This window comes from Hypoxylon fragiforme (genome assembly GCF_022984875.1).
Source record: "Hypoxylon fragiforme strain CBS 206.31 chromosome Unknown GGS25scaffold_2, whole genome shotgun sequence".
Lineage (NCBI taxonomy): Eukaryota > Fungi > Ascomycota > Sordariomycetes > Xylariales > Hypoxylaceae > Hypoxylon > Hypoxylon fragiforme.
Genome location: NW_026054757.1, coordinates 1,607,447 through 1,634,891, shown reverse-complemented (window position 1 = coordinate 1,634,891; position 27,445 = coordinate 1,607,447). Strand labels below are relative to the sequence as shown.

The window sequence follows — 27,445 nt, the reverse complement described above, 5'->3', positions numbered from 1 at the left end:
ACGATATCGTGGAACTGATACCTGAGCTATCACTAAATTTAAGCAGGCTACTGTCTCAGATATTTATTGCCCTACTTATTTGCTACCTATCTTTAGATACAGACACATAGTAGGTGCCTAGGTAAGTACATATTGTTGTTCCCTAGGCATATAAGCTATTATTGAATTCCTCTGATATGGTGGGCGTAGCTTGCTAAGTGTCTCACGTGACCTATTGGGAATAGGGGTAAGTACCTAGATTAGTAGAATACCGATATGACCAAAGAATCTAAATGTGAATGAAATTGTATAATGTTATAATTAATGAGATACGTTCAAATCATGTGTCCTCCTTCACGTTACTGAGTATAATTTCCCAATCAAAGAGTTACAACTTGAGGTCCTGTACCCATCATGACGAATCACCGGAGTCATCATCAGCCGGCTTCTTCGTGCTCTTCTTCGACTTCTTCTTCTTCTTCTTCTTATCCTCTCCCTTCTTACCTCCGGGCTCGCCCTTCTTCTTAGACTTCTTGACCGGCTCCTCATACTCCGACTCCTCCTCGCTCGACGACGCCGACACATCGTCACTATCGTCCGAGTCGTCCTCGGACGTGGACGTGGACGGTAGCTCGTCGAAGTCTATTTTGCGGTTCTTGGTCGGCCGTTGCTTGAGCTTCGACAGCACGCGCTCGTCGCCGAGCCCGAAGTCGTCGGCGCGCACCTTCTGCTGCTGGTTCAGGGCCGCGGCCGTCTCGCCGCCCTGCGTCTCGAGGAGGTACTCGTCGAACTTCTTGGCGACGCGCGCCACCTGTCGCAGGTGCTTCGCGGTGAGCGTCGGCCTCTGGCCCTTCTCGCTGCCCTTGCCCTTGCCCTCTTTTTCTTCTTCCGCGGTCTGCTGCTCGAACTCGGCGAGCGCGATCGCCGTCTTGAACGCGTTGTAGATCTGCCGCCCGTTCCAGCGGCTGCTGTCGTCCGAGTAATGGAAGTGCTTCTTGGCAAAGCGGATGATCTTTTCCTTGTCGGTCTCGACCCGCGATTGCGAGCGGCGGATGTTGACGAGCCAGATCATCTCGGATGTCTTCCAGTCCAGTGGGGCATCTGGGATGAATGGTTAGTCCAAATACTTAGTGACTACCAGTTTCCCAAGTGCACAGAAAAGAAAGAGGGGGGTTACAATAAAGACTGATATGGATACGCGATTTGAAAGCTTCGTCTATGGTGCCAACCCGGTTCGTTGTGAGAAAGAGAATTCCAGAGTAGAACTCGAGAGCGCGCAGGAAGACGGACACCATCGCGTTTCGTGTCAGATCCTGGATGTTCCTCTTCGTGAGGAATACCTCTGCTTCATCAAGCAAGAGCACGCAACGCCACCGATGCGAGTTTGTGAAGATCTGTTCCAAATTCTTCTCTACATCGGCAGCGCTCTCCCCGATATCACCGCAGGTGACAGGTAAAAGAGGTCGTCCGGTGGCTTCAGCTACCGTCTCGGCTGTGGAGGTTTTGCCAACCCCGGGCACGCCGTGCAGTAGAATGATCAGGCCCCGACCCTTGCCCTTGACGATGCTAAGGGTGTCTTGCTGGCCAGACTCGTGGTGTTGAGATTCCTGCGAACCCGTCCTTCTAATCTCTGGCTTATCTTTCTTCTTCGCCTCTTCGCCCTTCTTCTCGACGGGCCTTGAGCCGAGGGAGTGCTAGCTAAACGTTAGAATTTATCTTTTGGTTTGTAATATTGGTTATAAAAGTTAGCCTGTATTAAGAGGCATCACCCACAGCCCATCAATCTAAAAGGTAAGGTTGTTAATGGGATAGGATGTGTGCTTACTCGTTCAACTAGAGACTTTATAAGAGTTTTGTAATGCTTCGAGAGCACCAGATCATCGAAGGCCTGTTTATTCAGGTTGATCTCCTTGATGAGGTTGATGTCGCATTTACCTGTACGCTATCAGTGTTGGGCCCCCTATTTTGTAGATGGCACTTACAGTATTTCCGACTACGGAGGATGTATGCGTATACTGACCCAGGAAGGAGACGCAGGTCCTCGTCGTCCAAGTCGTCTGAGCTCAATTCTTGTAATGGAGCGAGGAGAACCTTGTTGGCTGAGAAAAGTTTATCTGACTTATCTACATCGTATGCATGGTCATCGTATAAGGTCAAGTCAAGATCTTCGTTGGTCCCAATGACTTCCTGGTACTCCACCTCATTGGTTTGAGTGAAAGGGAGTATTCCGAATATACGACCTTTATTCTCATCACGGTCGTCTTTGCTGCCTTTAGATTTGTTGCGGGACGTACCAGGAACGACGACGGGGGCTTGTTTAAAGTCGATGATAACTCGGCCATCGATATCTTCTCGTTCGTCATCGAGTGTCATGCCACGATATTCACGGTGAGCTACGTCCACCGAAGCTAAGCTCCGGAAGTTTTGGCCTCTCTTCAACAGCATATCCATAGTCTCCATCCTAATCGACTCCGAGAAAAAGCGAAGGGGGAAGGCCAACAGTGAGGTTATGGGGGCTTCTCCGGTGTACCTCTGTATTTCGTATTTATCCTGGACGAGGCGGTATTTCTTCCCGTCGAAGTCGAGATGGAATGCGTCAATCGTAAAAGGAGAGACTTTCTGAAAAGCCTTAGTTTTTCCCGTATAATACAATTCCAGTTGCCACTACAATCAAGTTAGATACCTATACATCCTGCCCTTTACCATTATAAATAGAAAACTTACACCATAATACCGACTCGAATTCGGAAGTTTAGGCCGTCCACCGCTGACCTTCAAGACCTGGGCTGCTTGGGGGGGCTGATTTCGATCCGCATTCTGGTAGTAAATGGTTTCCCCGGGTGGAAAGAGATGCCACAAATGACAGAACATGATTTTCTCTATTCTTCGTTCCTTTACTGCTTTTGCCACTTCAATCTCTGGTGCTAGATCTGTCTCAAGTAGCTCCATGAAGCACTTGTAGTGTGCAACCTTTTTCTGCGCAAGCTCGACGTCTTCTTCCACTTTCGTCTTGGGCTTTTTCTCTTTACTTTGGGTCTTCGAATCCTTCTCTGCCTCTTTGCATCCTTCAATTGGCGAAAGTTGATTCAATTCCTTTTTGAAAAGCTCATCTTCCAGAACCTTCATGTGCCCTTCAATCTCATCTACATGATCAATGATGATCTTATAAGGGTGAAGTATTTGGCATTTCCGAGGCAGAGCGATGTTGATGAGATTGTTCAAGACATCCAGTATATGTTCGGAGTTGATACGGATTCGGCCAGGAACCCTAGAGCGCTTGGCCAAGTCCTGCGTTTCTGTGAAGGTATGGAGTCCCAGGTCTCCCGTATCAGCAACGGCATCAATGACGAAACGTTCTGTTTTGGCTTTTCGCTTTTTCGCCCCCCTTTTCTTCTGTTCGTCGGTCATATTTTCCCATTCGTTCTCAGCCACTCGAATCTTTCGCCATTGTGTCCAAGAGAGACGATTCACCTTTACGATTAGGGGGGTATCCTCATCGTCAAGGTCTTCATCCTTTTTCTCCGCCTTACGCTTCGATGTGTCTTCTTCATCTTCCTTCTTTGTGACAGTCTTGTCTTGCTTGTTCAAATATTGCTCGTACTTTTTCTCCATCTCCTCAAGCCGGCTCTTCATAAGCTGAAGATCCTCGGCCATCTTTTCGGATAGCCCCGAAATGGGCTCTTTAGGGGTGGTTTCTCCAGACATCGTTGGCTTGAACTTGGCTGCTGTGCTTTCTGGCCTAGCGTTATTAATGGAATGTCACAAAGGTATGGGAAGGTTGTGAATTTATATGTCAATCGAGCAGTACCGCAACTCCCGATGCATTGAGTACAAAGCTCAGATAGCGAGTTAATAAACGTATGTATGTTGGGACGAAGTAATGTAGTTTATATGTAGGTGCCTAGCCGGTGCTATCAGGCTGCCAACTGAGTCATATTTGGTGGTCGAGGATGGTGGTGAAATGGGATACATTTCCCGGAATATTCAAATATTTTACCAACACCATTACTATACTAAATAGTCGGTGACCTCCTCCGGTGACCTCCTTCGGTGAATTTCCTGTGCCCATGTTGCGGCTGAACGAAAAATATCTCGCTTCGCAAGCATACGCTTATGAATCATCCCCCAACGCGTCAGCTGCTTATTGGTGTGAAGAGCAGAGCCTGCCTACATACCGTAACTTCGGTGAGAAATGTACAGATGTTGCAGCCTGCAGGACACAATTGCAGCATAGCCAGCGTCGCATCATCCCTCGTATTCAGGCCTTATAGCGTTCCAAGGCCTTTCCCCCCCCTTATTGCTGTTATAGTATCGGTAAGGTTGACGGGGTCCTCTTTGATTGTGTAGTAACACCTAAAATCTCTCTTCTCTATCTCCCGTCATATCACTTCGGTTCAAGTTGAACTACGGTTAGGCCTTATAGGATCTAGGAAATAATCTATATCCTAAAAGCTGGTGCAGTAATCTTTTGTATTGATACTGGAAGTTTAGCCATGGCGAATTTATTTAGCAAGAGCCTTGCGCATATGAAAGGGCCTTTCCGGGATAGCAGGGACTTACCGCCTGTCCAACTATCCAACCCTGCCAAAGAATTCGTAGAAAGCCGAGTTGAGATCAATGCGGTAACCCCGAAAAGCAGTCATCGAGAAAGTGATAGCTCCGAAGAGAAATCGCCCCCCAATGAGGCAGACAACCCAGTTCTCCAAAGTGAAGATGAGGACACACACTGCAAGCACTTCGCAGAAGTTTTGCAGACCTTCGAAGACGATCTACCGAGCAAGTACAAGACGCGCTTCAATCTTTACGGCAAGCATAGCTGGTCGGAAGTCATCGAGGAAGCCAGCATCGCCGAGATGAAGTACCGAAAGAAGGGCGACAGGGAATCTCCTTTTGGCAAGGTGCGCGGGTGTTTCCGCTCGCTGCAGAAGAAGGCGCCGATGCTGGAGGGCTGGCTGGTTCTTCTGCCCGACAAAAGCGAATATACCAGTCTGATTTGCGGCGGCTTCAAGATAATACTGCGTGCCGCGGCCAGGATGGACAAGATCAAGGAGTTTATGGTTAAGGCGATGGCGGCAATTCCTGAGGAGGTGGAGTCGGCGCAGTTGATGATTGACTATAATCAAGACTTGGATACCTCACGGCGGCTATACAAGTCTGTGTCGTCCATGTACCTTTCGATATTTGCGGTTCTGGAGCACATCATCAACTGGTATGGTCAAAGGTCTGCGGGCCGGCACTTCAAGGCCATTTTGCAGCAGAGTATATATGAGAAGGAGCTGGAGGACAAGATCAATGACTTCAAGACGGCAGTTCTGTCCGTAAAAGACCTAGGTATGCCCTTCTTCCATGGAAACATCTCCTACTCCGTGAAGCCAAGGCTAATAATATAGAATGCAGCCAGCTTATACGGTCTTCGTCGTATCCGTGATGTATATAACGAAAGCGTTGCTATACATCACGAAAGCATTGCCACGCAGAATCTTCTCCAGTCTTTGGTAGAAGCTTTGCGCAGCAACCCAAAGCTCCATCCGCAGACTGGGCAGTTGCTACAACCCGCACCGACTCCGCCGCAACCCCTGAGAAGGAAAGTCGTTTCGAGACAGGTGCTGTGCGAGTCCATCCTCCGGTACGAGCCCGACGTCCCCTGGGAGGACCTGGCTGCCATCATGCACCGAGGAAGCGAGCTCACCCTAAAGGAGCAGGACCGGGTCGTGTACGTGATAGAGAGTCCCGTGCTGCCGAACTGGCTGCTCAGTCCCAAGAACGGCGTCCTGCTTATCCGGGATGATGCGGAAGAGCTCGACAACAACAGCACGCCGGCGATGTCCTTCGTGGCCGCGCACCTCATCCAATCGGCGCAGCAGACGCAGAAATCCCGCCGCCTACTATGCCTGCACTGGTTCGCGGGGCAGCACCGGAACGCGAAGAGCGACGCCGAGGCCAACGTGCACGCGATCATGCGGTCGCTGATCGGGCAGCTGCTGTACCTGCATGGCCAGTTCGACCTCTACTTCATCAAGGTCGGCACAGCGCGCGCGATCCGCGACGACAACGACCTCAAGGTCCTGTGCGACGTCTTCGACGAGCTGCTGTTCCAGCTGCCGGGCAACACGGTCCTCTTCTGCGTCGTCGACTGGCTCGCCTGCCTGGAGTACCGCTACCGAGACGACGTCCGGTACCTGGTGGAGCGACTGCGGGCGGTCGCGAGGCACGCGAGCGAGAAGGGCGGCCTCTTCAAGCTGCTGCTGACGCACGCTGGGGGGGCGTTCAGGGCGGCGGCGATGTTTGACGGCCCTGGGGAGGTGTTGAGAGTGCCAGAAGATGGGAATGGGAATCGAATGGGGTTTAATAAGCTGATGTGGGATTTGAAGGTCAGTAGTAAGATTAGCCAAGCGGTAAAAGGGGCGTCGAAATCTGCCTTAGGTAAATGACTAGAATGAAATATACCTATACAACCCGAGAGTAGTGTTTCGTAGGTGCTATCAGCAAAACTTACAGAGAACAAAGAAGGACATTTGCATGTACAGACCACCGCCCCCTCCTTTCGTAGATAAGTTCATAACTACGATGGCTTTGTTTCTATGCCTTTTGGGTTGGTTATGTAACAATAGGTATCCTCATCATGTGGCCCTAATGACCTAGGCTAGGGTGATTAGAAGGAGGCACATACATATAATACGGTACCCCTCAAACAGAAAATGGAAATGGATGCCTATCTAGGACCTACCTAGGTAGACAAAGGAAAGAGAATTTTGCGTAGATACTTACATAGGGTAGCTGACACTTGAGAAACGCAAAATAATAATGACAGGGCACATAGCACACAATGTCTGCTTCTACGACAATACTCGTCACGGGGGCCACAGGCCTCATCGGCTTCCGTATTCTCATCGCTGCTCTTGCTGCGGGTCACACCGTGCGCTTTACTGCCAGGTCAGAGGGAAAAGCGCATCTGGTCACCTCGAACCCCGCGGTGCCAAACTTCGACCGCCTTTCCTGCGTCATCATCCCCGACCTCACAGTCGCGGGCGCCTTTGACTCTGCTCTGGAAGGCGTAACGTACGTGATTCACGCTGCGGCACCTGTCCCTATGCCATATTACGATCCCATGACAGAGATATTCCAGCCCATGGAGAAAACAACGTTGGGCCTGCTTACCTCTGCTCTCAAGACGCCCAGCGTAAAGCGCATTGTCATCACTTCATCTGTCATCGGGAACCTTGGTGTCGGGCCACTCCCCACCATTGCGTCTGCATCTACGCGCACGCCGCTGCCAGACCCCTTTCCGTCTAGTTTCGGCAACCCCTTCGAAGCGTACACGCTGGGCAAGATGGTTTTGCTGCACATCGCGGACAAGTTCACCAAGGAGCACAACCCGCACTTTGCCATTTCTCACGTTGTGCCTGGTTACGTCTTTGGTCGCAACGAGCTGGCGCTCGATGCCAACATGATGCAAACCCATAATAGCTCTAATAACTTCTTGATAATGGGTATCCTAGGCGGGGAACCGCCGTACCCTGTCCATGGCCACTATATACACACAGACGACTTAGCGGACGTTTACCTGCGAGTAGCCTTCCGCGACCCAGAACCAGGGGAGCCCAAAGACTTTGGGGCCGCGATCAAGGTGGATTACGAGAATATTTTCGATTATGTCGAAAGGGCGTTTCCCAAAGCGGTTGCGGAGGGTGTATTCAAGAGAGGCAAGGTACTCACATTGGCCGTCGAATATAAGGGGGACGATGTAGAGAAGCTGTTAGGTAGGAAACCGAAAAGCTTTGAGGATGCTGTGCTAGATGCTGCTGACTAGTATCTCGAGAAGGTAGGGAAAGAGAAGCGCTAGATGGATAGCCACGTCATGGTTGGCACCACCATATTCGAGATGGCGAGCCTGCGTGGGGTGATTCCTGTGTTAGCATCTGATATATACCTTCTAAAAATAGTGCTGGCCTTCATGGTAACCGGGACCATTTCAGGGGGGTTGAGGAAAGCCCGATAGCGCTACAAGAAGCCTAGAAGTTCTAAAGCTTATAGATTTCTTCAGATGCATACTTACCTAACCTACTCAGTGTTACGTACATACTAAGTAGATACCCATGTAACGACTATGTAGATACTATTCATGTCAAGATCTAGGCCGAGGAGGGGAAGGCGAAACGACTATTTTGGGTATCTGACTGGCTCGGTTATGCCTAGATTTTCCGACAATTGCTAAGCGTCGGATTGTATTTAAAACATTTAAAACACCGTCAGGGCTGCCCATGTATCACATCGAAATAGGGCAGAGGCGAAGAGAAGGGTAACGCGCGGCCATGAGCTGTTTTCGATTACTCACCTTCTATAACGTACATGGTGTCTACCTATCTACATTAGATATGCTATCGATCAATGGATTCCTGATCAGCAACATCCCAGTGTTCATCACCATCATCTACCTATGGATCCATGGAGTGATCGTGATCCATAAGCATCTGTTAGGATGTTGGAATAAGATAGATGCCGTAGGAATCTAGTAGTGGAGAGCCTACTATGGGCAATTCTCCATTCCTTTGGTCTTGATACATCGATTTCGTTGGAGATGTCTTCTTTGGTGTATCAAATAATTATGCGCCAGCATACGTAGTGGATGGATGATGCACCCATTGCGCAATTGGTCCGAGCCAGACATTCAGATCCTCTATTTCCTATTTCCGTCAAGGGCATCGATCGATCACCTGATAATTCGGTCAACGTGATTGGGGCGACTTATCATGAACGGCCAAAACGGAGCATTCCTTAAACTAGACACAAGAAAGACATAGCTTTAGCCTCTTGCACAATGTTTTACTCTTAAGGGTGTATGACGAATAGGGCATGACGTACCCTCTCAATTGCTAGGGAAACCAGAGAGCATTAAGCCGCTTCGTCTTTAACAGTGTCAAGAGTGTCTGGGTTGGTTTAGGATGCTCCGTCGTAACTGTTGAGATGTGATAAATTAAAAAGACGAAAAAAAAAAAAGAAAATAGAAATATGAAACCGTTCTAAAGAAAATCTTCGGCTGCGGTTGCCAGCCCCAAACATAGACTCATAGAGTATGGAGGTTATGTAAAATGCCTTTAGAAGACTGTCATTGGTCTTCTCGTCACGGCCGGCTGTCCCGTGCAAGGACTGGTGATAGGTTATCTTGAGCCGCGATTGGATAATCGATTTCGCCTAATACGATACTAAACAAGCCCATACCAAGTGCTAGTGATAGTAGCAGGGCCCTCGATGTTGCCAAGATTCGTTTCAAATAATACTAGGTTTGTAGTTAGGTACATAAGTACATAATTACCTAGGTACGCGGGTCGATCATGATACTCCCCACGGTTGTATGTAAGGCCAAGATCGGATCACGAATGATTTTAAAGTAACCAACTGCCCAGGTTAGGTAGCTAGTCAGCTAGATGACAGCTAGTTAACGTAAGGTTAGTACACTAAAATACCATAAAGCATTGACAATGGATCCAGTCTGCCAGTTTACGGGTTCAACCTTCGATGAACATCGAAATTATGGACAAGACCTAAGAAATGGGAGCACTAAAGCAAAGGCAAGGATGCGCTTCTACCGTTGTCTTGGAAGGCATGGGATAACCCTTGTCGGATCCGACTTAGCTCCAAATCTCGGCCAATCTTGCTGTTTCCTGGACTTGGCGTACCTTGCATTGGTGGCACTTTATCGGTCCATCCCCATACTTTGCTAGGTACGTAAGGTACCTGCCAAGTTCGATTTGTTCGTATCTGACCGACAGGGTCCATTTATTGGGAGGGACATTGTCATGCGAGATGTACTTCTTTTTCGTATACCGAAAACGAAGAACATCATAGTATCATACTACCTTACATAATCTATCAATTATACGTGATTATAATACATACTACCTAGTACCTAGGGTCTGTAGCAAACAAAAGGATACATTCAATAAAATATCTAACATTTACAAATTGTGGAACTTTGAGAATATGTAACCAGCACCGACATAAAAATAATGCATAGTAGTAACAGTTACAGTTAAAAAATATTGAAATATTAATAACTATTATGGTTGACGTGTGCGTGTTTGAGGGGGAAGTCGTGCCAACCCCTCCTGTGACTGTGATTTGAGGTACGTACTATTTAGTGTTCTGGTTCTTCCTAGATGCCCAGGGGTGAAAGTGCAATGATTGGCACATGGAAAGAGGATACCGGCATTAGACGACGTAATTGAGCAACACACCCCCAGGCGGATAGGCGGGTACGCAGGTACGTACTAGGGTTTTCCACAAGAATGGTCCGCAGCACCTAATCGTTCACCTCCTTATTACTTATTTCCTTTTTCATATACATTTTGTCATTTTCTGGGCAATGCGAACCAACTACTGGGTATTAGACATAACCTCTATCTAGACCTCTCCTCCCGGTCGTTTCATTCCTTCAACTGCATTCAGGCCTTTTCTTAATGGCCAGATCTTGAATACCACCAATCAATTCTTCATTCATTTGTAACATTGCCCCTGTCACGCCTTTAAACAAGGCATTATTCTGAAGTTAACCATCCCCGATCAAGGTAGAATCCTCCGAAATTCTTTGTCCCCTCATTTTTTATTTTCGCCTGGGGAGCCAATCCTGCACCACCTGATGTTCGATTCACCCAACTTAAATAATACTGATCCCACTTCCATCTCGGTGCTTCGCCGAGACTCGATCTTAAGTTACTCGGGACTGCCATCAAGGAGGATTTCCACGCCTATTTTTACTACCTTTTAGTCACAGCAGGCTGTTGCTCTCATTCGTTCGCACTCGTTACGCCAAATCGAGTTGACCTCGTTTGATTGCCAGTATACATGTTTCCTGGATCTTTGTAGTTAACCTCCAGTGCGCCTGTCTTTTCACTTACCTTCACGACGAAAAACACCTGGGCATATATCAATAGGTCTGCCATCTTCGAACTTTACAACAAACTAAACCTCTTGGTGGTTTAGCTGGTTGCGCTCATTCACAGTCACGGTATCCTATTATTATCATCATGGCAGGAGACGCTGGCGAGGGCCAAGCGGCAGGATGGACGCCGGCTATGGAAAACGAATCACTTTCAAACTACCTTCTGATTGTCTGTGGTGCTGTTTCGGCAGCCCTTATTGTTTGGCGGGTCACGACGGGTCTCGCTAGATATATCCGAACGGTCACGAATTTGACGAACGACACACAGCGATACTATGCTCGCCCATCCGGCAAATTCTCCTGGATCAAGAAGAACCTACTTTACTCCCCATTATTCAGAAAACGACACAACCGGGAATTCCAACTGAGCAGCGCCATCAATGTCGGCACCTTACCCACGCGTTTCCAATTCCTATTTCTCTTTGCCTATTTCGCCACCAACGTCGCATTCTGTGTTATCAACATCCCGTTTGCCGGAAGTTTTAACGATGCCTGCAAACAGTTGAGAAACCGCAGCGGAACTTTGGCTACCGTTAACATGATTCCTTTGTTTTTTATGGCCGGAAGAAATAACCCCCTTATTAACCTTCTCGGGATGTCGTTCGACACATTCAACCTACTACATCGTTGGTTTGGTCGTATCGTGATTCTCGAGGCCGTATGCCATACTTTTGCCTATTGGGCTGCGTCAGCATCGACAAAAGGATGGGGAGCAGCCCTATCGGCTACGGTCTCCAAGCCGTTTCTCTTATATGGATTCCTTGTAAGAAATATCCCATATTAATTTAGTAAGCTTTTTACTAATACTCTCTAGGGCACCTGCGCGTTTGTTGCCATCTTCTTCCAGGCCGCAAGCATCGCTAGACACGCCTATTATGAATCATTCAAGATTCTGCATATCCTTCTCGCCGCATTGGCCATCGCCGGCCTTTGGTATCATCTTGCGGACCTTTCAGCCATGAAGTGGCTGCTTCCGGTCATACCCATTTGGGCTGGCGATCGACTCACTCGTGTTGTACGCATTGCCTATCATAACATTGGCAAGGGAGGAACCAAGACCCTCATTGAGGCACTGCCTGGAAATGCTGTCCGAATTACGGTAACGATGGCTCGACCTTGGACTTTCCGTCCTGGCCAGCATGCGTATCTGTATTTGCCATCAATCAGTTTTTGGCAATCACACCCCTTTTCCCTCGCATGGAGTGAGGAGGCCGAGGACTTGACATCGGATAAGCTAGCCATGAATCGCCAAGATGTGCTTGCTCTACGAAAAACCACCATGTCGTTCATCGTTCGAGGAAGGACCGGGATGACTCACACCTTGTATCAGAGAGCCGCCGCTCGTCCTGATGGTCGACTTATGACCACTTGTCTTGTGGAAGGTCCATATGGCGGAGACCATATGATGCATTCATATGGTACGGTCATGCTCTTCGCTGGTGGTGTAGGCGTCACCCATGCAGTCCCCCATGTCCGAGATTTGGTTACAGGATTCGCCAACGGCACAGTAGCCACGCGGAAGGTTGTTCTCGTGTGGATTATCCAGAGCCCTGAACATCTAGAGTGGATTCGACCCTGGATGACAGAAATCCTAGCCATGGACAGACGGCGTGATGTACTGCGCATCATGCTATTTGTCAGCAGGCCACGCTCAACGAAAGAAATTCACAGCCCGTCATCAACCGTCCAGATGTTCCCCGGTAGACCTAACATCGAGACACTCATCTCTATGGAGTCTGAACAGCAGATTGGAACCATGGGCGTATCAGTCTGTGGACCTGGTGCCCTCAGCGATGAAGTGCGGCTTGCGGTACGGAAGAGACAATATGACAGTTCCATCGACTTCATTGAAGAGGCTTTCTCGTGGTAAACGAAGTTAGCCATACCACTATGTGGGAATCTCCCGGACCTACTTGGGGATTGGGATCCATATTAGTGGCGTCTTGTATTATGACGACCCGGTTCGATTGTGCATATTTCTCTTCTTTTTTTCTTGTTGCGACCTGTTTCGCGGTTTCGTGTAAATACTCCTGATGATTGATAGATACGTGGGCCTAAGAGCGATGGTAGCTATGCCCGGCTACATTAAGAATATATAAAAATGATCTGGTATACTTTTTGATCTCAAACATGTAAAACGAATGTGTTCATGCGAACTGCCTGGTGCATAGGCAACCTCAAGACTCTTTGTAGACGTACAAAGGAGTTGGTGATGTCGCCGTACTGCTTTGAACAAGTATAATACATATTTGAATGTTACTATAGTTCAACAAAGAGGAAGATGATATGGATTCTACTCAAGTAGACTAGAATCAGTATTATTTGTTATTTGTTATTTCACTTTGACTCACCATTGGTACCAAGTCTATGTTTGATATACATGTATATTGTGTCTGCTGAGAAGAATAGGAATTAGTAGCTTGTCAGCCTCATCGAGAAGTGGGTAGAATGTTACTATATATATACCTCGTACACTAAAAGTAAGTAGTATATATTTGCTAAAAATTTGACGTTGACAAACACCGAAATAGCGTGCTGTCATTGTATTTGTCGTAGCATCCGCTTTGCCAGGTGGGGTCAAGTGTTGCATATGTACCTAGTACAATACCGCGCCAAATAGTTAGAGTGGATGCATATTAGTTATGTATGTAGGTACCTGTAGTGTATATTCGTAGATTGCGGGGTCTTGTATGCAAGAAAACCTGATAAGCCGTCAGTAAGATAACAAGCAACTTGACCGACACCGTTAATGATAAGCACTGTAGCCTTCCGGGTGACCTCAGTCGTTACACACCTACCACACCTACCACATGCACCACATGCACACTGGGATATACTACTAGTAGTACCACATACTCAGCTATATCTATAGCACCTACATACAGCAATCAAACAACATTATACCAACCAACATAACCTTGGAACTTGCATCGTGTGAGGCTGTCTTACCTCTTACGCCCTTCCATTTTCTTAGCAATTGCTTAACCTAGACAAACAAAGGTCCAAGTACTAGTCTAGGTATTCGAGTTCATAATAGAAGGGGAGACCAGTTCCTACCTACTAGGTGCCTACATACATACTGAGCACCTAGACTCTTTGATTTCCTTCTCTACCTACCTACCTACATACATACAGACATACATATTGTCTTTTCTTTCTCTCTCTCCGAGTCAGCATACTGCCCGTATAATCAAACCGATAAACCACCACCACCATCTATCACCGTAAAATAAGCGAGCCCTACTCCGATCGAACCATCTACGAGAAAAAGATCAACCAACAGCTAGTCATAGCAGCTCGTCAATTCCGGATACCTCGGGCACGATGGGTCTCGCATATAACACGTATCTCAACTGTAGTAGGATCTATGGGTGCAAGAACTGCAAAGCCCACCTCGCAAACCATGATGAGATTATCAGTCGAGTATGGCATCATTTCTCCCCCCCCCCCCCCAAGTTACCCTCCATTCACCAGAAAAATCTGTATCCATATCTAAACCTATCTATACCTACATCTCCATCTACATCTCTCTCTCTCTCTCTTTAGTTTCAGTCCCATTTGACTAACGACTCGCCCCCTCTCCCCCTTTCCCCCACGTGCAGAATTTCCGCGGCCAACATGGTAAGGCCTACCTATTCAACACGGTCGTGAACATCGACGCCGGCGAACCCTCGGAGCGGAGCATGACGACGGGGCGCCACATCGTGCGCGACATCACCTGCAAGCAGTGCAAGGAGACCGTGGGGTGGAAGTACGACCGCGCCTACGAGTCCTCGGAGAAGTACAAGGAGGGGAAGTTCATCCTCGAGGCCGAGCTGCTGTGCAGCGTCAGCTAGATGTAGATGGATCCATAGCTAAGATTTCGGCTCGGCTCCCGCTACCTATACTACCGTACTGTACCGTGACTTACTTTACCTTGCCTTACCTTACCTTACCAGCCAACATACATCCATATCTGTCTCACGATCGGCCGAACGGAAATGAACCCAGCTGGGACGATATAGCCGTGGTTCAGATCTGGCAGGGGGAAGGGTTCGGTCGTATGGATTTGTTTTGGCCAGCGATTTATTTTGCGTTGCTTCATCGACCGACCAACCAACCAACCAACCAATGCAGAGGAGGACAAGGCAAAACCAAGGCAAGAGGCGGGTCGAGTAACATGAGAATGGGTTCATTCAACACAGGGACATGACTGAACTCTCGTCTATAAGAAGGCAGTATATCTCTTCCTGTTTTTTCCTTCTTCTTTTTTTGTCTTTTCTCGCCGTTTTCCGTTAGCATGGGTATGCATGGGTATGCGTAGGTTGAAGGCGTTTTCCCGGGGTTTCTGCAGGCTGGCTGGTTTGGGCACTGATTCAATGGTGTTGTTTTTTTGTTATTGTTGTTTTTTTTTTTTTTGGGAACAGTGGCTTTTAGACTAGGCGGAGCAGGGCCGGAGCAGGACAAGGGAGCGGCAAAGGGATCTATCTTCCTTCCTCCGTTTGAATTTCGCTTTTTTTGGCGGAGGAGGTTTCCCCGTATGCCTGGTCTTGTCAAATGATATCAATCAACGAATTCCGAATTCCATACTCCATCTCCAAAACATGGCTACCAAGGGGCGTTCAGCAAGATGGGCCTGGGCCCTTCGAAGAATATCCCTCTTCCTAGGTTGCTTATCTTATGGCTTGGGGTGTGTGGTTCTTTGATGCCATAGATGAAGAAAGAAAAAAAGTAGTTTAGTTTAGTTTAGTTCGGTTTAAGAAGGCTGGATGGATAGTGAGATGAAATGAATCTATGTACTACGTCTATATATTATTATCCTATTTCTGACGATAGTTATAGCAAGTTCGGTACCTACCTAGGTATGTAGGTAGGTATAGACTCGCTTGCGTATGTGTGTGAAAAGGGTGCCTGATAGCTAGTAAGATATACCTAACCTAACCTAACCTAACCTAGGTAGGTGTCTAATTTACGCATGGCAAGAAGTTGCTACCTAGGTAGGTATTTACATACCCACAGCCAACAACTACTTTGAATCCCGTGATATACGTATGATGTATGTAAGTATGTATGTATTTCACAAGTCTCCCCTTCGGAACCTCCCAACAAGTATTGGCATCATCCAATCCACTTGGGTTAGATAGGTCAAACAGAATTTGCAGATGCGTTTGTATCAATATTCAATCTCTTGATATTAGTATATGTAGGTGGTACCTAATAGTAATACGTACCGTACCCTAGGTATGTTCCGTACGATTACCTACCTGACCAACTTAGATTCCTAGGTTAGCTAGGTAGGTAGGTGGGTGGGTACCTATAGTATACAGAACAGTATGATCCAGGGAACATAAAAGCGAGGGCGTCTGGATCAGTAGAATGTGTGATAATTACAAAAACCAGAGTGCCCAGAGAGTAATGACAACGATATGAACACCAACAAACGCCATCCAATGCAGTTGCGATATACCATTTGCATGAAAAACAACCGAATCTGTCACAATGTCAAGTATCAGGACTTGTGTGCTATAATAAATCAAGTCGGCAATGCCCCTAGATATTTCTAGGAAGTACTAGCCCAAGGACAAATTCTAGTTATGCTCGATAGGCTCCTCGGGGAGCAACTCCTCAACCTCTTCTGTGGGGCGGAGGAACTCGAACGGTGGCTGGACGACGCCGTTAAACAAGAAGGTGAAGTAGACTAGGAGCGCAAAACCGGCAACTTGCAGCCACTTGAAGGACTCCCATCCGAGGCCGAGGGAGACCATCCAGATGAACAAGGTCCGGCAGCTATCGATAGTTGAGCGGGCCGTAGCGCTGACGCTGCGAGTGACGGAAAGACCAAAGAAGTTGAACCCGCCGATAGAAACCATGATGAGGAGACTGGATACCCAGATGGATCGGTAATCAAACATTTGTCTGAAACCCTCGACCATGTCAAACATGCCGTAGCGACCAGCATCAGTTCTTCCGACAACGAGATGCATAACCAGCATGATGATCAAGGTAGCAGCAAGACCAAACAAGCCCTCCCAGCCCACGACCTCAAGAGGCGCGATGTTGGAACGCTCCAATAGGAACTCCTCGAGGACGAACTGAGAGGCAGTGAAGATCTGAGCACCAGCGATCAGAGTTACGCCGAGGGCAGCGAGAAGTCCCTCGGTAGAGGTCGCATCATCAACGGCTTGAAGCAAAACATCGGTGGCTTCGGCCTTGGAATCGGGCCAGATGACACCTGCAAGTCCGACAAGGGCAACGCCGATTACAACACCGACCAAGGATACCCACTGAAACAGGTGCAACTTGCGGTGTAAGAAGACGATACTGAACAGACCGACGAACAACACGAGCGCGCCCCGTGTCATTTGGTAGATGGAAGCAGCGACCATGAAAAGACCAGCGTTAACGAGCGTCGTGCCGAGGATATCGCAAATAGCAGGTAGCGCCAACAGGAGAATTCCGTAACCCCTAAGAAGGCCATCGGGCCCAGAGGTACGCTTGGCCGGTGCACCGCCAGTAAGAGGAGCTTCCGAGTTGATACTGGCGGCATCATCGTTATCGTCTGCATCGCCGTTGGCAACCGACTGGTATCCATTTGCCTTGGGATCCTTTCTGCTCGTGTACCGTTCGTAGAGGGACATGAGGCCGATGACAATCCAGCACGCCGACTCTCCCGCAAACATCTGTGCCGTCTGCAGGACGGGCTGCATGAACGTCTTTCGATCCTTGGGTTCGGAACTATCGCAATCGCGGACGCATTGGTTATCCTGTCCAGTGATTGGTTAGCAAGGCTGCCGAGGTCTGCGGGCTAATAGGATTTATAGGGTCATAATAGGACTTACTTGATACTTGGTTAAGAGCGTGTTCACGACTCCGGTGAGCAGCATCATGCCCACCAGGAATGGGATGAGCGCCTTGGACGCCATCGTTGGAATGGTAACTTCACCCAAGTGATCTATCTATCTACCCTTAAAGAATCTCGTGCCAGCCGGAAGAGGGATAAACGACGATAGTACAATTGTAGGTCAATAACTTGGAGATGCTAGTTTTCTGATTGAATTGCGACAGTGAACCTTTAATAGTAGATGCAGAAGCTGTGACGGAGCTTCTACTAACTTGATTGAAGCCCCTTGAGTTGAAGACGAGGCGAAGGTTGTACATACATGTAGTGTGTCAGATCAGAAAGCAGATCAGAAAGCATTGGCCGCGTGGCTGAACTGATGATAACGTCGTTTTTCAGCCACAAGACCACATAACTACCTACTATGAGCATACCTGTTACCTAATATGCACTAGATAGGTATAGGACCTGATAGGTACATGTGACTAACATCGAATCTCGTTTAATGAATGAAATGCGCATCGCGTGAGCAGTCTTTCATTATGTACCTGCGCATGCACCTTAGAACATGACCGTCATGATTAAATAGTAACTGGGTACTCCTTGGATATAGTTATCCCTTTTCTCCTCCTTGGAAAACAGTAATTTCATAAATGTACTGCAAATTACATACGTAGACACCTAACCTAGACAGGTAGTTAGGTATATACTAGAAAACAGTGCTACACGCTCTATAAAACCTCAAAAACGCCGTGATTAAACACAAAATGCCTGCCTTTCATTATCGGTTGCCACACTGGACCTCTCCGACTTTCCAATCGATTTCTTTTGCTTCTTTTTCCTTGCCTTTTCCTTTTCTATCTCGGGGTCTTTGTCGCCGATGTTATTGAAATGGGGAATGCCCAACTCTTTATCGCGCGCTAGACGTTCAATGTCCCTTTTGGTCACCGGAACACCTTCCGTAGCTTTGACATGCTTGCCTTCTATGCCCGACATAATGCCAGCAGTAGCGCCAGCTATACATGCCAGGCAAACAAAGAGACCAGTTGACCAGCTTGGTCGATCGTACCGGTTCAATGCCCACATGAATGATGATAACACAACCTGTAGGAACGTGTTGGCAACATTGAAGTAGATGACAAAATCCAGCTTCCACAATTTGGTAGGAGGTGCCCGAATCCCGGTTGGTGGTGCATCCGGCATTTTGGTCAGGGGAAAGGGTACGCTGTCAACGTTGAAATTAACGGGTGTTTCTTCGATATTCTTTGGCCCAAGGTTGACCGGTAGGTTCTCAGAACCCGCAAGCCGAAACCAGCCCCGATGCACTCCTGCGAGTCTCCGTAGAGCCTTCTGATCCTTTCGAAGGCGATATTGCAATAAAAAGTACAAGTCACGGAAGCGCCACGGTGCCAAACCAAACCCGGTAACACAGAATAGTCCGTTCAGTATTTGCGAGTCTGTTTCTATCCATATGCGACGTTGGGAATCGATATCGTTGCAATCGAACCTGCCGTTGACCCAACACATCGCTGGTGCCGCATTACACAGCAGGAGGAAAAGCATGCCACCCCAGGCTATGACATTGAGTGAGTAGATGGTGAGAAAGAAGCCGAATCCAGTGTTGTAGAAGTCCCAGAATGCAACAAGCCCCGTTTGGATTTGCTCCTTGATGGGGTATTTCGGTGGAAAGTGGTAGCCATTTGAATATTCTTGCAACTCGAGATTCGATGCAGACGCGTTAGAGAAAAACGCAGGACCGGCGTCCCCCAGCGCCTGGGTTGTCGGGGCAGCCGCGCGTTGGCTTAGAGAAGCATTTTGTTCGGTTGCAGTCGAAACTGTCGTGGCTCGTTCAACATTGTCGTCAACCTGACCCTCTTTGGATATCCTTGGCGAGTCTGGTGGCATCTTTAGATGCTGCCTATTCTCGTATTTGTATTCGGTAGGCTACGAAGGTTTTAGTCGAACACTGAGCGACGAGGAAATAGATGCGATAAGAGTAGATGCGACGTCGTAGAAGGTATTAGGTGGCGGATGAGGAAACGAGTCGAGTAGTTCGGGAGCCACCAAGACGAAGGACCGATTTAGTAACCACGCAGGTTAGATCGTTTGAGTCAGGTTATAAGCCCATTACCATGATAGAGTAGAGAGGAGGAAGACAATAATAAGATAGAGTAATAACGAGAACGCTGGCAATTGAGAAAACAAGAAACCAGAACAATAGAATAGTCTGTAAATACTAAATGGAAAGAGGTGAAGCAGGAATTTTAGAAAAAAGAGTCGTACGGTAAGGTAAGTACCTGGTCAGGATTCCCATGTTGTACGAGTATTCGCACAATTCGCATATGTTGCAGCGAACATCCTTGGCATATGGTCTTCTTAGGCTGTAACAGAATGTGATTGGCTGAAAGGTGCGAGTTTCGCCCACATGCACGCCTAAAGAGGTCAAGTAATTATTAGTTGTCTATGTACCTTAGTGGCTTACTATCATCTATTCCTAGTACTATCGACAACATTAAAGCTCAGTGCTAAGCTTTGACATGGATTTACAATGTAATTATTAATATGTATATAAATAAATACAGATAGAGACTTATAAGAAGTCCAGAGTCACGGATGCAGCGGCATCAAATACACACATGTGCAAGGAACAACGTGTTTTGGCATGTGCTATAGGCGTATTGCAACTACAAAACGGCTGTTGTTCTACACTACTGATGTTCGATGTTCTAGATCCCTTAGGTACTATGTAAGATCTGCGCCTCAACATGACGCAGATAAATTCCCGGCACAGCGCCCATAAGTGACATGAAAAAGAACAGCACTGAGCATATAAATAAAATAGTATACCCTAGGTAGTAACTATGTTACTAGGCAGTCAGACTATCCTGATGCAATATGCCTCTAAGATGCACTGGCTAAAACGAAATACGGAGATATTACCGAGATTCGCAACAGCCTATAGTTAGAATATTATATTCGTATATGGTCTTCGTTGAATTCCCCAGCGCAATGCCAGTTGTTAACGGTACATAGCTGTATTTTGTGTAATTTGTGAAGCTATCACATAATTCTGATGTCATCTAAGAAACCTGATTGGCGCCTACTTGTGTACATATTCACATACTCACAACCCAAATGCTCTGTGTAACATCTTAAATGTTGACATCGATCTAAAGATCTCATACATACCTAACCTAGGCACATACATATATGTAAGTACCCACAGCTTAAGGTTCTAGACTTCTAGTCCCATTGTCTGTGCGGTTATCATGCAGCTTATGTAAACTAGAGATCTGCCGCTTTACACCGCTCATAATTCTGTTGCTAGTAACCTTAGGTATTTTGCCAAAAAGGTTCTCACTTTTATGACACTCGATACGTAAAAAAGCAGCTAGTTGCAGAAATATAACAGGAAAGGGAAAAAACGACAGAGAAAGATTGTAAAAAAAGAAAAAAAAACTTATCATAATGGCAGAGAAGACATTAGCTGAACATCTTGCAGCTTCAGTGCTTGACAATCTTCGATACCAACATGACTGGACAGACTTACAAATCATAACTCATTCCCCCGTGGACAATTCACTTTTGCCCAGGCCACTGATCTCCGGCTTGCCTCCACATCAGCTCTATTTACATCCAGACGACCAAATCGAGATGCTCAAGTCCCATCAGAAACCTAAAGATAATGTTACAGAAGCGCCTTTAGTCGAATGGGTGTTACCGACTCATCTAGCTGAAAAATGGACTCTCAGGTCGTTTGCAAGTGTTTTCGATTCTATGCCACCACAGGCCTCAACATCTCCAGATCGAGCCAAGAGGGTTTTGCTAGCTACGATACATGACGATTCCACTATCGTTTATTACTTTATGCATGATGGCATTGTCAAACCTCGTCAGAACTAATATGTCCCCTCATCATCCAGCTACGGCTTGAAGACGACCTTTTGGACTTTCATCTTGTCAAATAAGTCATATCCCGTTACAGCCCCAGAAAGAGGCATGATTTTCTCGAACATGAATCTATGAGAATTTACTTGTCAGCTACGACAGATTTCTCATTACCTGAGTCTACATGTTAGAAGGGGTTCACTTACCCGAACCGATGTTGGTTCTTAGCTAGGACTTTGAGTGCGTCGGCAAAAATCGACCGGACCGGGCACCTCCCCATTTGTAACCTTACATTTTTGCTACGCCAATATCAGTCAAGGCAAAGCAAGGGAGTGGAATAAGGCATCACTTACTTATACCCATCATCGCCACTAAAAGGGATCTAAGAACAAGTCAGTCGTAGTACGCAGCTAAGCGTAGCCTGGGCTATACTCACCTCGGCGTTGTGGACGCCGATGCTGCTTATGAAGCCAAAAGGTCTTATCACATCAAACGCAGTCCTCAGGGCAGGGCTGAAACCAACTACTTCAATAACTGCATCGGCCCCTCGCCCGTCTGTAACTTCTTTTATTCGAGGAATCATAGTCTCTTTACCTGTGATAAAGTTAAGAGGTTCCGCACCGAGGCTTCTTGCTAGCTCGAGGCGACTGTCAACACTATCAATGGCAAATAGATGTTTTGGCTTGTACTCAAGGGCCGAGACTATTGCACACAACCCAACCGGTCCACAACCAATGACAACGACAGTGGCTTCGGAAGGGTCTTGCGACCCAAGGGCGTTGAAAGCATTTCTAGCGCCGAAGAAGCCCGTCGGGAATATGTCCGCCATAAGGACCAAGGCATTGTCCTCAATCTCGGCAGGCGCCTTCATTACCGTGCCATCAGCAAGAGGTACGCGTACATATTCAGCTTGAGCACCATCCAACTTCTCCGAGCCAAACAATAAGCTATGGTCACACCGAGATGTGTATCCGTTCTTGCAGTAGAAGCAGTTCATGCTGTGGAATGCGTTAATTTTCTAACCACATTCACCATATATGGAATCCCGAGGATCTTACCAGGACACTGTGAAAGGGGACACGACTTTATCGCCAACCTGAACCGAATGGACATCTTTTCCCGCAGCTACTACCGTACCGGTGAACTCGTGGCCCATGATGAATCCGGTGTCAGAGGGCTGGTGGCCTCGGAAAGCATGAAGTTCGCTAAAGGGGGTTGTGAGTATTAGGAGGCTGACCACACACGTGCGATGGAAAGGGGTAATTACGCACGATCCACAGAGAGCTGTTGTATTAACCTTGACTACAATGTCTCCATCATGTTGTACTATAATAAAGCCATGTTAGTTGAGATACGTACTTGGTGCTGCTGCCACACAGAGAGGCAAGAAATAATCAAAAGGCTGAGCTGGCTTGATTCACGTTTAGGCACCGGTCTCTGCTGAAGCGAAACCTTGTACGGGCCGTCGAACACAACGGCATTCATCGTAAGCGGCAGCTCCATCTTTGGACGGTGATACGGTGCAATACGCCTCGGCAATTTCAAATGAGATCTCAGTGGTTCGTTGCTGTCCTATGTCCTTCTGGTAACCTGTAGATACCGGCTTTATCACTTCACCTACTGTATACCTAGGTAGGTGTTGCACATACATGTTGTACGGGGACGCGCCGAGTTCGGGTCGACTAATAAGTTATTTAGTCATTTTTCCTTCTCGACATTCTAGAATGCGGGGAATCATATCCGGGGTGGGGCAATGATGGGATAACAGAAGTACTAGGTAGGTAGGTAGGTAGTAAGATAGATAGATGGATAGATAGATCTCGTACGAAGATCCGTTCGTTGGCGTGAGGGTTTTACGTATATGGTATAGTATAGTATAATACCTAACCTAGTTTATTATACATAGGTACGTTATGTGGATGTCATGAGGATTTTGATTTGGGGGTTAGTTCTATGAAATCTGCATATGGAAATAGGTAAGGTATTGTACCTAGGTTAGTAAGGCAAGGTGAGGTATGTAGGCTAAATCGTGCAAGATGGAGAGAAATCATATCACTTTGGATCATATCATATCATGTAGGTATTGCTAACCATTGATTAGGACTATTAGTAAGTGGAGGGGGAATGACCCCAAAAAATGCATATGGGAAATTGGGGAGGGGAGACGTTGATTCGCGCTCTGCGGTGCAATAGTAGTAGACAAGCAAGCGCCCTACCTATCTATTGATATATGTATCTAGTTACCGCCAGCATTCGACTCCACGTGTTCAGAGATGAAGAGTCGAAGCGGATTATACATATGTACCGCATGGAACGCACAATACCTAGTATGTATGTATGTATGTATGTAACTACTCCTACCAATTCCGCTGACATTTTCCCCCCTCCTTCCCCTAATCGAGGCTGACCCCTGTTCTGCTTTTGAACTGCCGAACTCGTATCTTCGGAACTTTATTTACTAAGGCACATATATAATTACATACATATGTAGTAGATAGATCGAAAAGCCTCTTGTAGATTTGGGGCTTTCGTAGGTACAATGTAAGAAAGAATCGGAATTTTCCTATCTTACCTAGCTACCTAGCTACCTACCTACCTACCTAGCCTGGGGTTAGAATCCATACATGCCATACCATTGTATTGTACACTCATGTCAAGCGAATGCGAAATGCGCCACTTCATGCGGGAAGGAATAAGGTATTCATCTAACCTAACCTAGTACTAGGTAGTCAAGCTGCTGATTATGGCGTCCAAGGGCAGTCGCCGCAGTTCAGTTGGCGTGCGCATGTATGTATGTACTTAGCCCAGCTTACCTACATATAGTCACTAGGTTAGTTAGGTACCTACCTACCTACCTACCTACCTAACCTAACCTATGTATCCTATTCCATCAGATTTGGTTGGCTGGCCTAGCCTTCCTTCCCTCTCCCCTGGGTTGTACGACTTTGTTCGGTCCTACCCTTATTCTCCCCCATCTCCCCCATCTCATTGGACCACTGCGGGAAGACATGTGTTAGGTTAGGTGCGGCTCATAGGGAGGCTCAGCGAAAGGAGGGGGGGGGGGTATGTAAGACTTGAACTTGAACTTGAACTTGAACTTGAGAAAAAAAAAAAAAAAAAAAGAGTGGCGACATGTTGCATGCGGATAGGGTGGAAGTCATTTTGAAACGACCTACATACGTAACTCCCAGTAATTAGGTATGTATGTAGGTATGTACTGTAGGAAAGTGATGATGGAATGGCGGTTATCTTTCAGAATATATTCCGTGGTATCCTATCTCTCTGCATATCTACATACCTACTTACATACAATCCCAGATGATCCGAAGAAGGGGGGAGGCGGGGGGGTTTGGACACTGCAGCATCTCGTACGCTGAGCCTCTCCAGCTAGTTGGACACCGCCCCCTTTGGCTGCGCGTACGAACCACCGCCCGCGCAGCAGCAGCACGCATCAACGTAGTCAGACCCAAGATAGATACATAGCATAGATAGATATGTAGAATAGGTAGACGGACAGGATTCGATGCAAATACCCGGAAACATGTAGTAAACCGGTGGGTATTCTTTTTTTCGAAAAAAGGATGGATCCGCCAAATCGCTTGGAAACTTGAGTTCTTCATGCATTTAAGTATTTGCATTGCCGGCAAATCAAATGGTAATTGCCCATTGACGGCGATAGGTTCATATGATCAAAATCAAAACCAACACAGCCGCGGACGGCGTTTAGCAGAAAAAAAAAAAAAAACACCCCCCCCCCAAAAAAACAGGTGGTTTTGTCCTTCCTTTGGGGTCGTGCAGGTATGTATTGTACATACTGTAAGGTCATAAGGGGTCTGATAGCTAGATTGGGTAGCCAGTTATAAGACATAATAAGACAGCCAGAAGATGCTCCTATTGGCATTTTTGGCAATGCAAAACGAAGCATGGCCGATCTTCGTCCTGCGTACCGGACCTAGACCGGGTCGTGCGCGAGTAGCATTGGATTTGGGGGAGCAAAGCAAACTCTTGGAAGGGAGGAAGTAGGCAAGCAAGCAAGCATGAATATTGATATTAGTAGGATCATGCGATGGGGGTGAAAGTGTGTGTGTGTGTGTGTGTGTCCTCAACACATCCTCATGAAAGGGAAAGTGGGAGATGGGTAATAGTTATAATGCTATAGGTTAACTATGTTGTTTGTTCTATTTGTTCTATACTTCGTACCTAGGGTTATAGAAGATGGGAAGGAATCCGGAATTTCCTAATGCTCCCAACAGACACATGACATGTATGTACCTACCTATTAACCTACATACATAAATAAGAGAAACTTGAAACAAAACAAGATGAAATCTTATGAGGCGGTATTAATGGTCATACCCAGCCATCCCGTGTGTGCGTGCAATGCGTATAGGTATAGGTATAGGTATAGGTATGTATGTCTTGTACCTACTTGGGCCAAAGTACATACTTACATGTAGGGTATGTAGGTTAGGTAACTATATTGCAACCACCCAAGATGACAACTTGGAACGAATACCACGAAATAGGGTACATACTAAGTTTTGAGGGCATTTATGCAGGTGAAATGCTGGCGAAGGTATGGAGTAGGTGGTAGGCATCGCGCTCGCGTGGTACCGGAGCTCCATCTGCCCTCCATCAACTTCTCTACTTCTTCTTCGGCTTCTTCTTCTTCCCACCCCACTTGAAGAAGAAATGCATATCTCCATCTCACTCAGACGGGATGACGGATCATGGGGATTTTTGCCCTTTTTGTTTCTTACCTACTGATGTCTCCCGCTCTCTTAAGATGGAGTCGCTGTACTACTTACTTGATTAATCCACAGATTCCACACTCTCCTATAATCTTAGTCGTCGGAATAGGTAGGTAGGTATACTAATTAGCAAACCTGCGTCTTGCTGGGCACTTCTTTCGCCCGCGTATACTGTAACTTATAAGTCCTAGATATGTATACCTCGGTGTTGATTGGCGATGTACAACGTAAGAAAAGAGAATGATAATACCTAATAAAAAGAAGGGAAAATAAGAAAAAGAGGGAAAAAAAAAGATTCGACATAGGCTATCAAAGCGATCGAATCCTCTCGCGCTCACTCCATTTTGGGCAAGTCCTCTAATATGGATTTGCTAATTAAGAGGCCTCCCAAGTTCCCTACCTACTGTAACCTACAGTACAATACAATACCATACCAAGTTACCCTTCCCCGTCCCCCAAAAATCAAAATCCCCACAAGAACGAGACCCTGTAAGTAAGTCACTCTCTCCTCTTTCTGTGACCGTAACTACACTAGGATCACAAGTTACAACCCCAAGGTTTGGTAACCTGGACGGGAGACGCATTTTGTGTGTGTCCGAATGTTTCTATCGACTCGATACCTAATAGTTAGCCCATTTCTTGTCTCGGTCGTATTACCCTCCACCCTCCACACCTATCCGTCCATCCCCTCCCCATTCTAGTTCTAGTAAGAGGTAGATTAATAAGACAAGACAAGACAATACTACTCCCCCAGGCACCCATGCATTTCGAGCACCACTGGGTTGATTTGCGGTCAGCGGCTTGCAGATGCGGCTGTATCATCGTGCGATATGTGATATGTAGCCCTGGAAGTCATTACATAGTATGTAGGCTGGTAATTAGGACTGCATTGTGAAGTCCACGTCATGGCTGGAGGGCTAGGCCTTCGCTCCATGCCACGATGCGTCTAGGTTAATTGTTTCTTCATAGTGTTAAATACCGAAATTCGTTTGCAATCCCACCTTTTTTTTCTTGTCGACGACATATCTGTGCTATTGATAGCTTTTTAATTATTGGCAGCCCCATCGTATA

The 27,445-nt window shown here is 47.0% G+C and overlaps 9 protein-coding genes across 9 annotated transcripts; 5 read left to right on the top strand and 4 right to left on the bottom strand.

Annotated features, from left to right (window-relative positions):
- Positions 1-276: 276 nt before the first annotated feature.
- Positions 277-3,865, bottom strand: GGS25DRAFT_119516 (P-loop containing nucleoside triphosphate hydrolase protein). The gene is made up of 5 exons (XM_049256109.1): positions 2,704-3,865; positions 1,962-2,643; positions 1,805-1,914; positions 1,157-1,673; positions 277-1,080 (listed from the first exon to the last, which is right to left on the bottom strand). The coding sequence occupies exons 1-5, from the start codon at positions 3,682-3,684 to the stop codon at positions 392-394; spliced, it is 2,979 nt and encodes a 992-aa protein (XP_049120003.1). The 5' UTR covers positions 3,685-3,865; the 3' UTR covers positions 277-391.
- A 607-nt stretch (positions 3,866-4,472) lies between these two features.
- GGS25DRAFT_529149 (uncharacterized protein) lies at positions 4,473-6,594 on the top strand (the record flags this gene model as incomplete). The annotated part of the gene is made up of 2 exons (XM_049265253.1): positions 4,473-5,310; positions 5,377-6,594. 2 exons carry the CDS (start codon positions 4,473-4,475, stop codon positions 6,408-6,410), a joined length of 1,872 nt encoding a protein of 623 aa, XP_049120002.1. The 3' UTR covers positions 6,411-6,594.
- Positions 6,595-6,805: 211 nt separating this feature from the next.
- GGS25DRAFT_518129 (putative cinnamoyl-CoA reductase) lies at positions 6,806-7,789 on the top strand (the record flags this gene model as incomplete). Its single annotated transcript, XM_049263488.1, has 1 exon — positions 6,806-7,789. The coding sequence occupies one exon, from the start codon at positions 6,806-6,808 to the stop codon at positions 7,787-7,789; it is 984 nt and encodes a 327-aa protein (XP_049120001.1).
- A 2,650-nt stretch (positions 7,790-10,439) lies between these two features.
- On the top strand, positions 10,440-13,385 carry GGS25DRAFT_475374 (ferric reductase NAD binding domain-containing protein). The gene is made up of 3 exons (XM_049259703.1): positions 10,440-11,681; positions 11,733-13,211; positions 13,270-13,385. The coding sequence occupies exons 1-2, from the start codon at positions 11,004-11,006 to the stop codon at positions 12,786-12,788; spliced, it is 1,734 nt and encodes a 577-aa protein (XP_049120000.1). The 5' UTR covers positions 10,440-11,003; the 3' UTR covers positions 12,789-13,211; positions 13,270-13,385.
- Positions 13,386-14,038: 653 nt separating this feature from the next.
- GGS25DRAFT_119407 (yippee) lies at positions 14,039-14,900 on the top strand. Its single transcript, XM_049256108.1, has 3 exons — positions 14,039-14,341; positions 14,521-14,809; positions 14,857-14,900. Exons 1-2 carry the CDS (start codon positions 14,243-14,245, stop codon positions 14,752-14,754), a joined length of 333 nt encoding a protein of 110 aa, XP_049119999.1. The 5' UTR covers positions 14,039-14,242; the 3' UTR covers positions 14,755-14,809; positions 14,857-14,900.
- A 1,411-nt stretch (positions 14,901-16,311) lies between these two features.
- GGS25DRAFT_119371 (uncharacterized protein) lies at positions 16,312-17,912 on the bottom strand. Its single transcript, XM_049256107.1, has 2 exons — positions 17,737-17,912; positions 16,312-17,661 (listed from the first exon to the last, which is right to left on the bottom strand). The coding sequence occupies exons 1-2, from the start codon at positions 17,818-17,820 to the stop codon at positions 16,486-16,488; spliced, it is 1,260 nt and encodes a 419-aa protein (XP_049119998.1). The 5' UTR covers positions 17,821-17,912; the 3' UTR covers positions 16,312-16,485.
- A 140-nt stretch (positions 17,913-18,052) lies between these two features.
- On the bottom strand, positions 18,053-20,041 carry GGS25DRAFT_475369 (uncharacterized protein). The gene has a single exon (XM_049259702.1). The coding sequence runs from the start codon at positions 19,638-19,640 to the stop codon at positions 18,492-18,494; it is 1,149 nt and encodes a 382-aa protein (XP_049119997.1). The 5' UTR covers positions 19,641-20,041; the 3' UTR covers positions 18,053-18,491.
- A 989-nt stretch (positions 20,042-21,030) lies between these two features.
- On the top strand, positions 21,031-21,822 carry GGS25DRAFT_119348 (tRNA-splicing endonuclease subunit Sen15). The gene has a single exon (XM_049256106.1). The coding sequence runs from the start codon at positions 21,204-21,206 to the stop codon at positions 21,636-21,638; it is 435 nt and encodes a 144-aa protein (XP_049119996.1). The 5' UTR covers positions 21,031-21,203; the 3' UTR covers positions 21,639-21,822.
- Positions 21,031-23,685, bottom strand: GGS25DRAFT_475368 (putative alcohol dehydrogenase). Its single transcript, XM_049259701.1, has 7 exons — positions 23,045-23,685; positions 22,895-22,949; positions 22,682-22,828; positions 22,060-22,621; positions 21,977-22,005; positions 21,830-21,922; positions 21,031-21,755 (listed from the first exon to the last, which is right to left on the bottom strand). The coding sequence occupies exons 1-7, from the start codon at positions 23,124-23,126 to the stop codon at positions 21,659-21,661; spliced, it is 1,065 nt and encodes a 354-aa protein (XP_049119995.1). The 5' UTR covers positions 23,127-23,685; the 3' UTR covers positions 21,031-21,658.
- Between the last annotated feature and the right edge of the window lie 3,760 nt (positions 23,686-27,445).

Bases quoted from the DNA above. Each gene is read 5' to 3' on its own strand.
- GGS25DRAFT_475374 (XM_049259703.1), top strand. From the start codon at position 11,004: ATGGCAGGAGACGCTGGCGAGGGCCAAGCGGCAGGATGGACGCCGGCT. The intron at 11,682-11,732 runs GTAAGAAATATC...AATACTCTCTAG, and splicing joins TTCTCTTATATGGATTCCTT to GGCACCTGCGCGTTTGTTGC.
- GGS25DRAFT_475369 (XM_049259702.1), bottom strand. From the start codon at position 19,640: ATGCCACCAGACTCGCCAAGGATATCCAAAGAGGGTCAGGTTGACGAC.
- GGS25DRAFT_119348 (XM_049256106.1), top strand. From the start codon at position 21,204: ATGGCAGAGAAGACATTAGCTGAACATCTTGCAGCTTCAGTGCTTGAC.
- GGS25DRAFT_119407 (XM_049256108.1), top strand. From the start codon at position 14,243: ATGGGTCTCGCATATAACACGTATCTCAACTGTAGTAGGATCTATGGG. The intron at 14,342-14,520 runs GTATGGCATCAT...CCCCACGTGCAG, and splicing joins ATGATGAGATTATCAGTCGA to AATTTCCGCGGCCAACATGG.
- GGS25DRAFT_119371 (XM_049256107.1), bottom strand. From the start codon at position 17,820: ATGGCGTCCAAGGCGCTCATCCCATTCCTGGTGGGCATGATGCTGCTC. The intron at 17,662-17,736 runs GTAAGTCCTATT...ATCACTGGACAG, and splicing joins CGCTCTTAACCAAGTATCAA to GATAACCAATGCGTCCGCGA.
- GGS25DRAFT_475368 (XM_049259701.1), bottom strand. From the start codon at position 23,126: ATGGAGCTGCCGCTTACGATGAATGCCGTTGTGTTCGACGGCCCGTAC. The intron at 22,950-23,044 runs GTGAATCAAGCC...GCTTTATTATAG, and splicing joins GCAGAGACCGGTGCCTAAAC to TACAACATGATGGAGACATT. The intron at 21,923-21,976 runs GTAAGTGATGCC...ATATTGGCGTAG, and splicing joins AGTGGCGATGATGGGTATAA to CAAAAATGTAAGGTTACAAA.
- GGS25DRAFT_119516 (XM_049256109.1), bottom strand. From the start codon at position 3,684: ATGTCTGGAGAAACCACCCCTAAAGAGCCCATTTCGGGGCTATCCGAA. The intron at 2,644-2,703 runs GTAAGTTTTCTA...ACTTGATTGTAG, and splicing joins ATTCGAGTCGGTATTATGGT to TGGCAACTGGAATTGTATTA. The intron at 1,915-1,961 runs GTAAGTGCCATC...GATAGCGTACAG, and splicing joins CCTCCGTAGTCGGAAATACT to GTAAATGCGACATCAACCTC.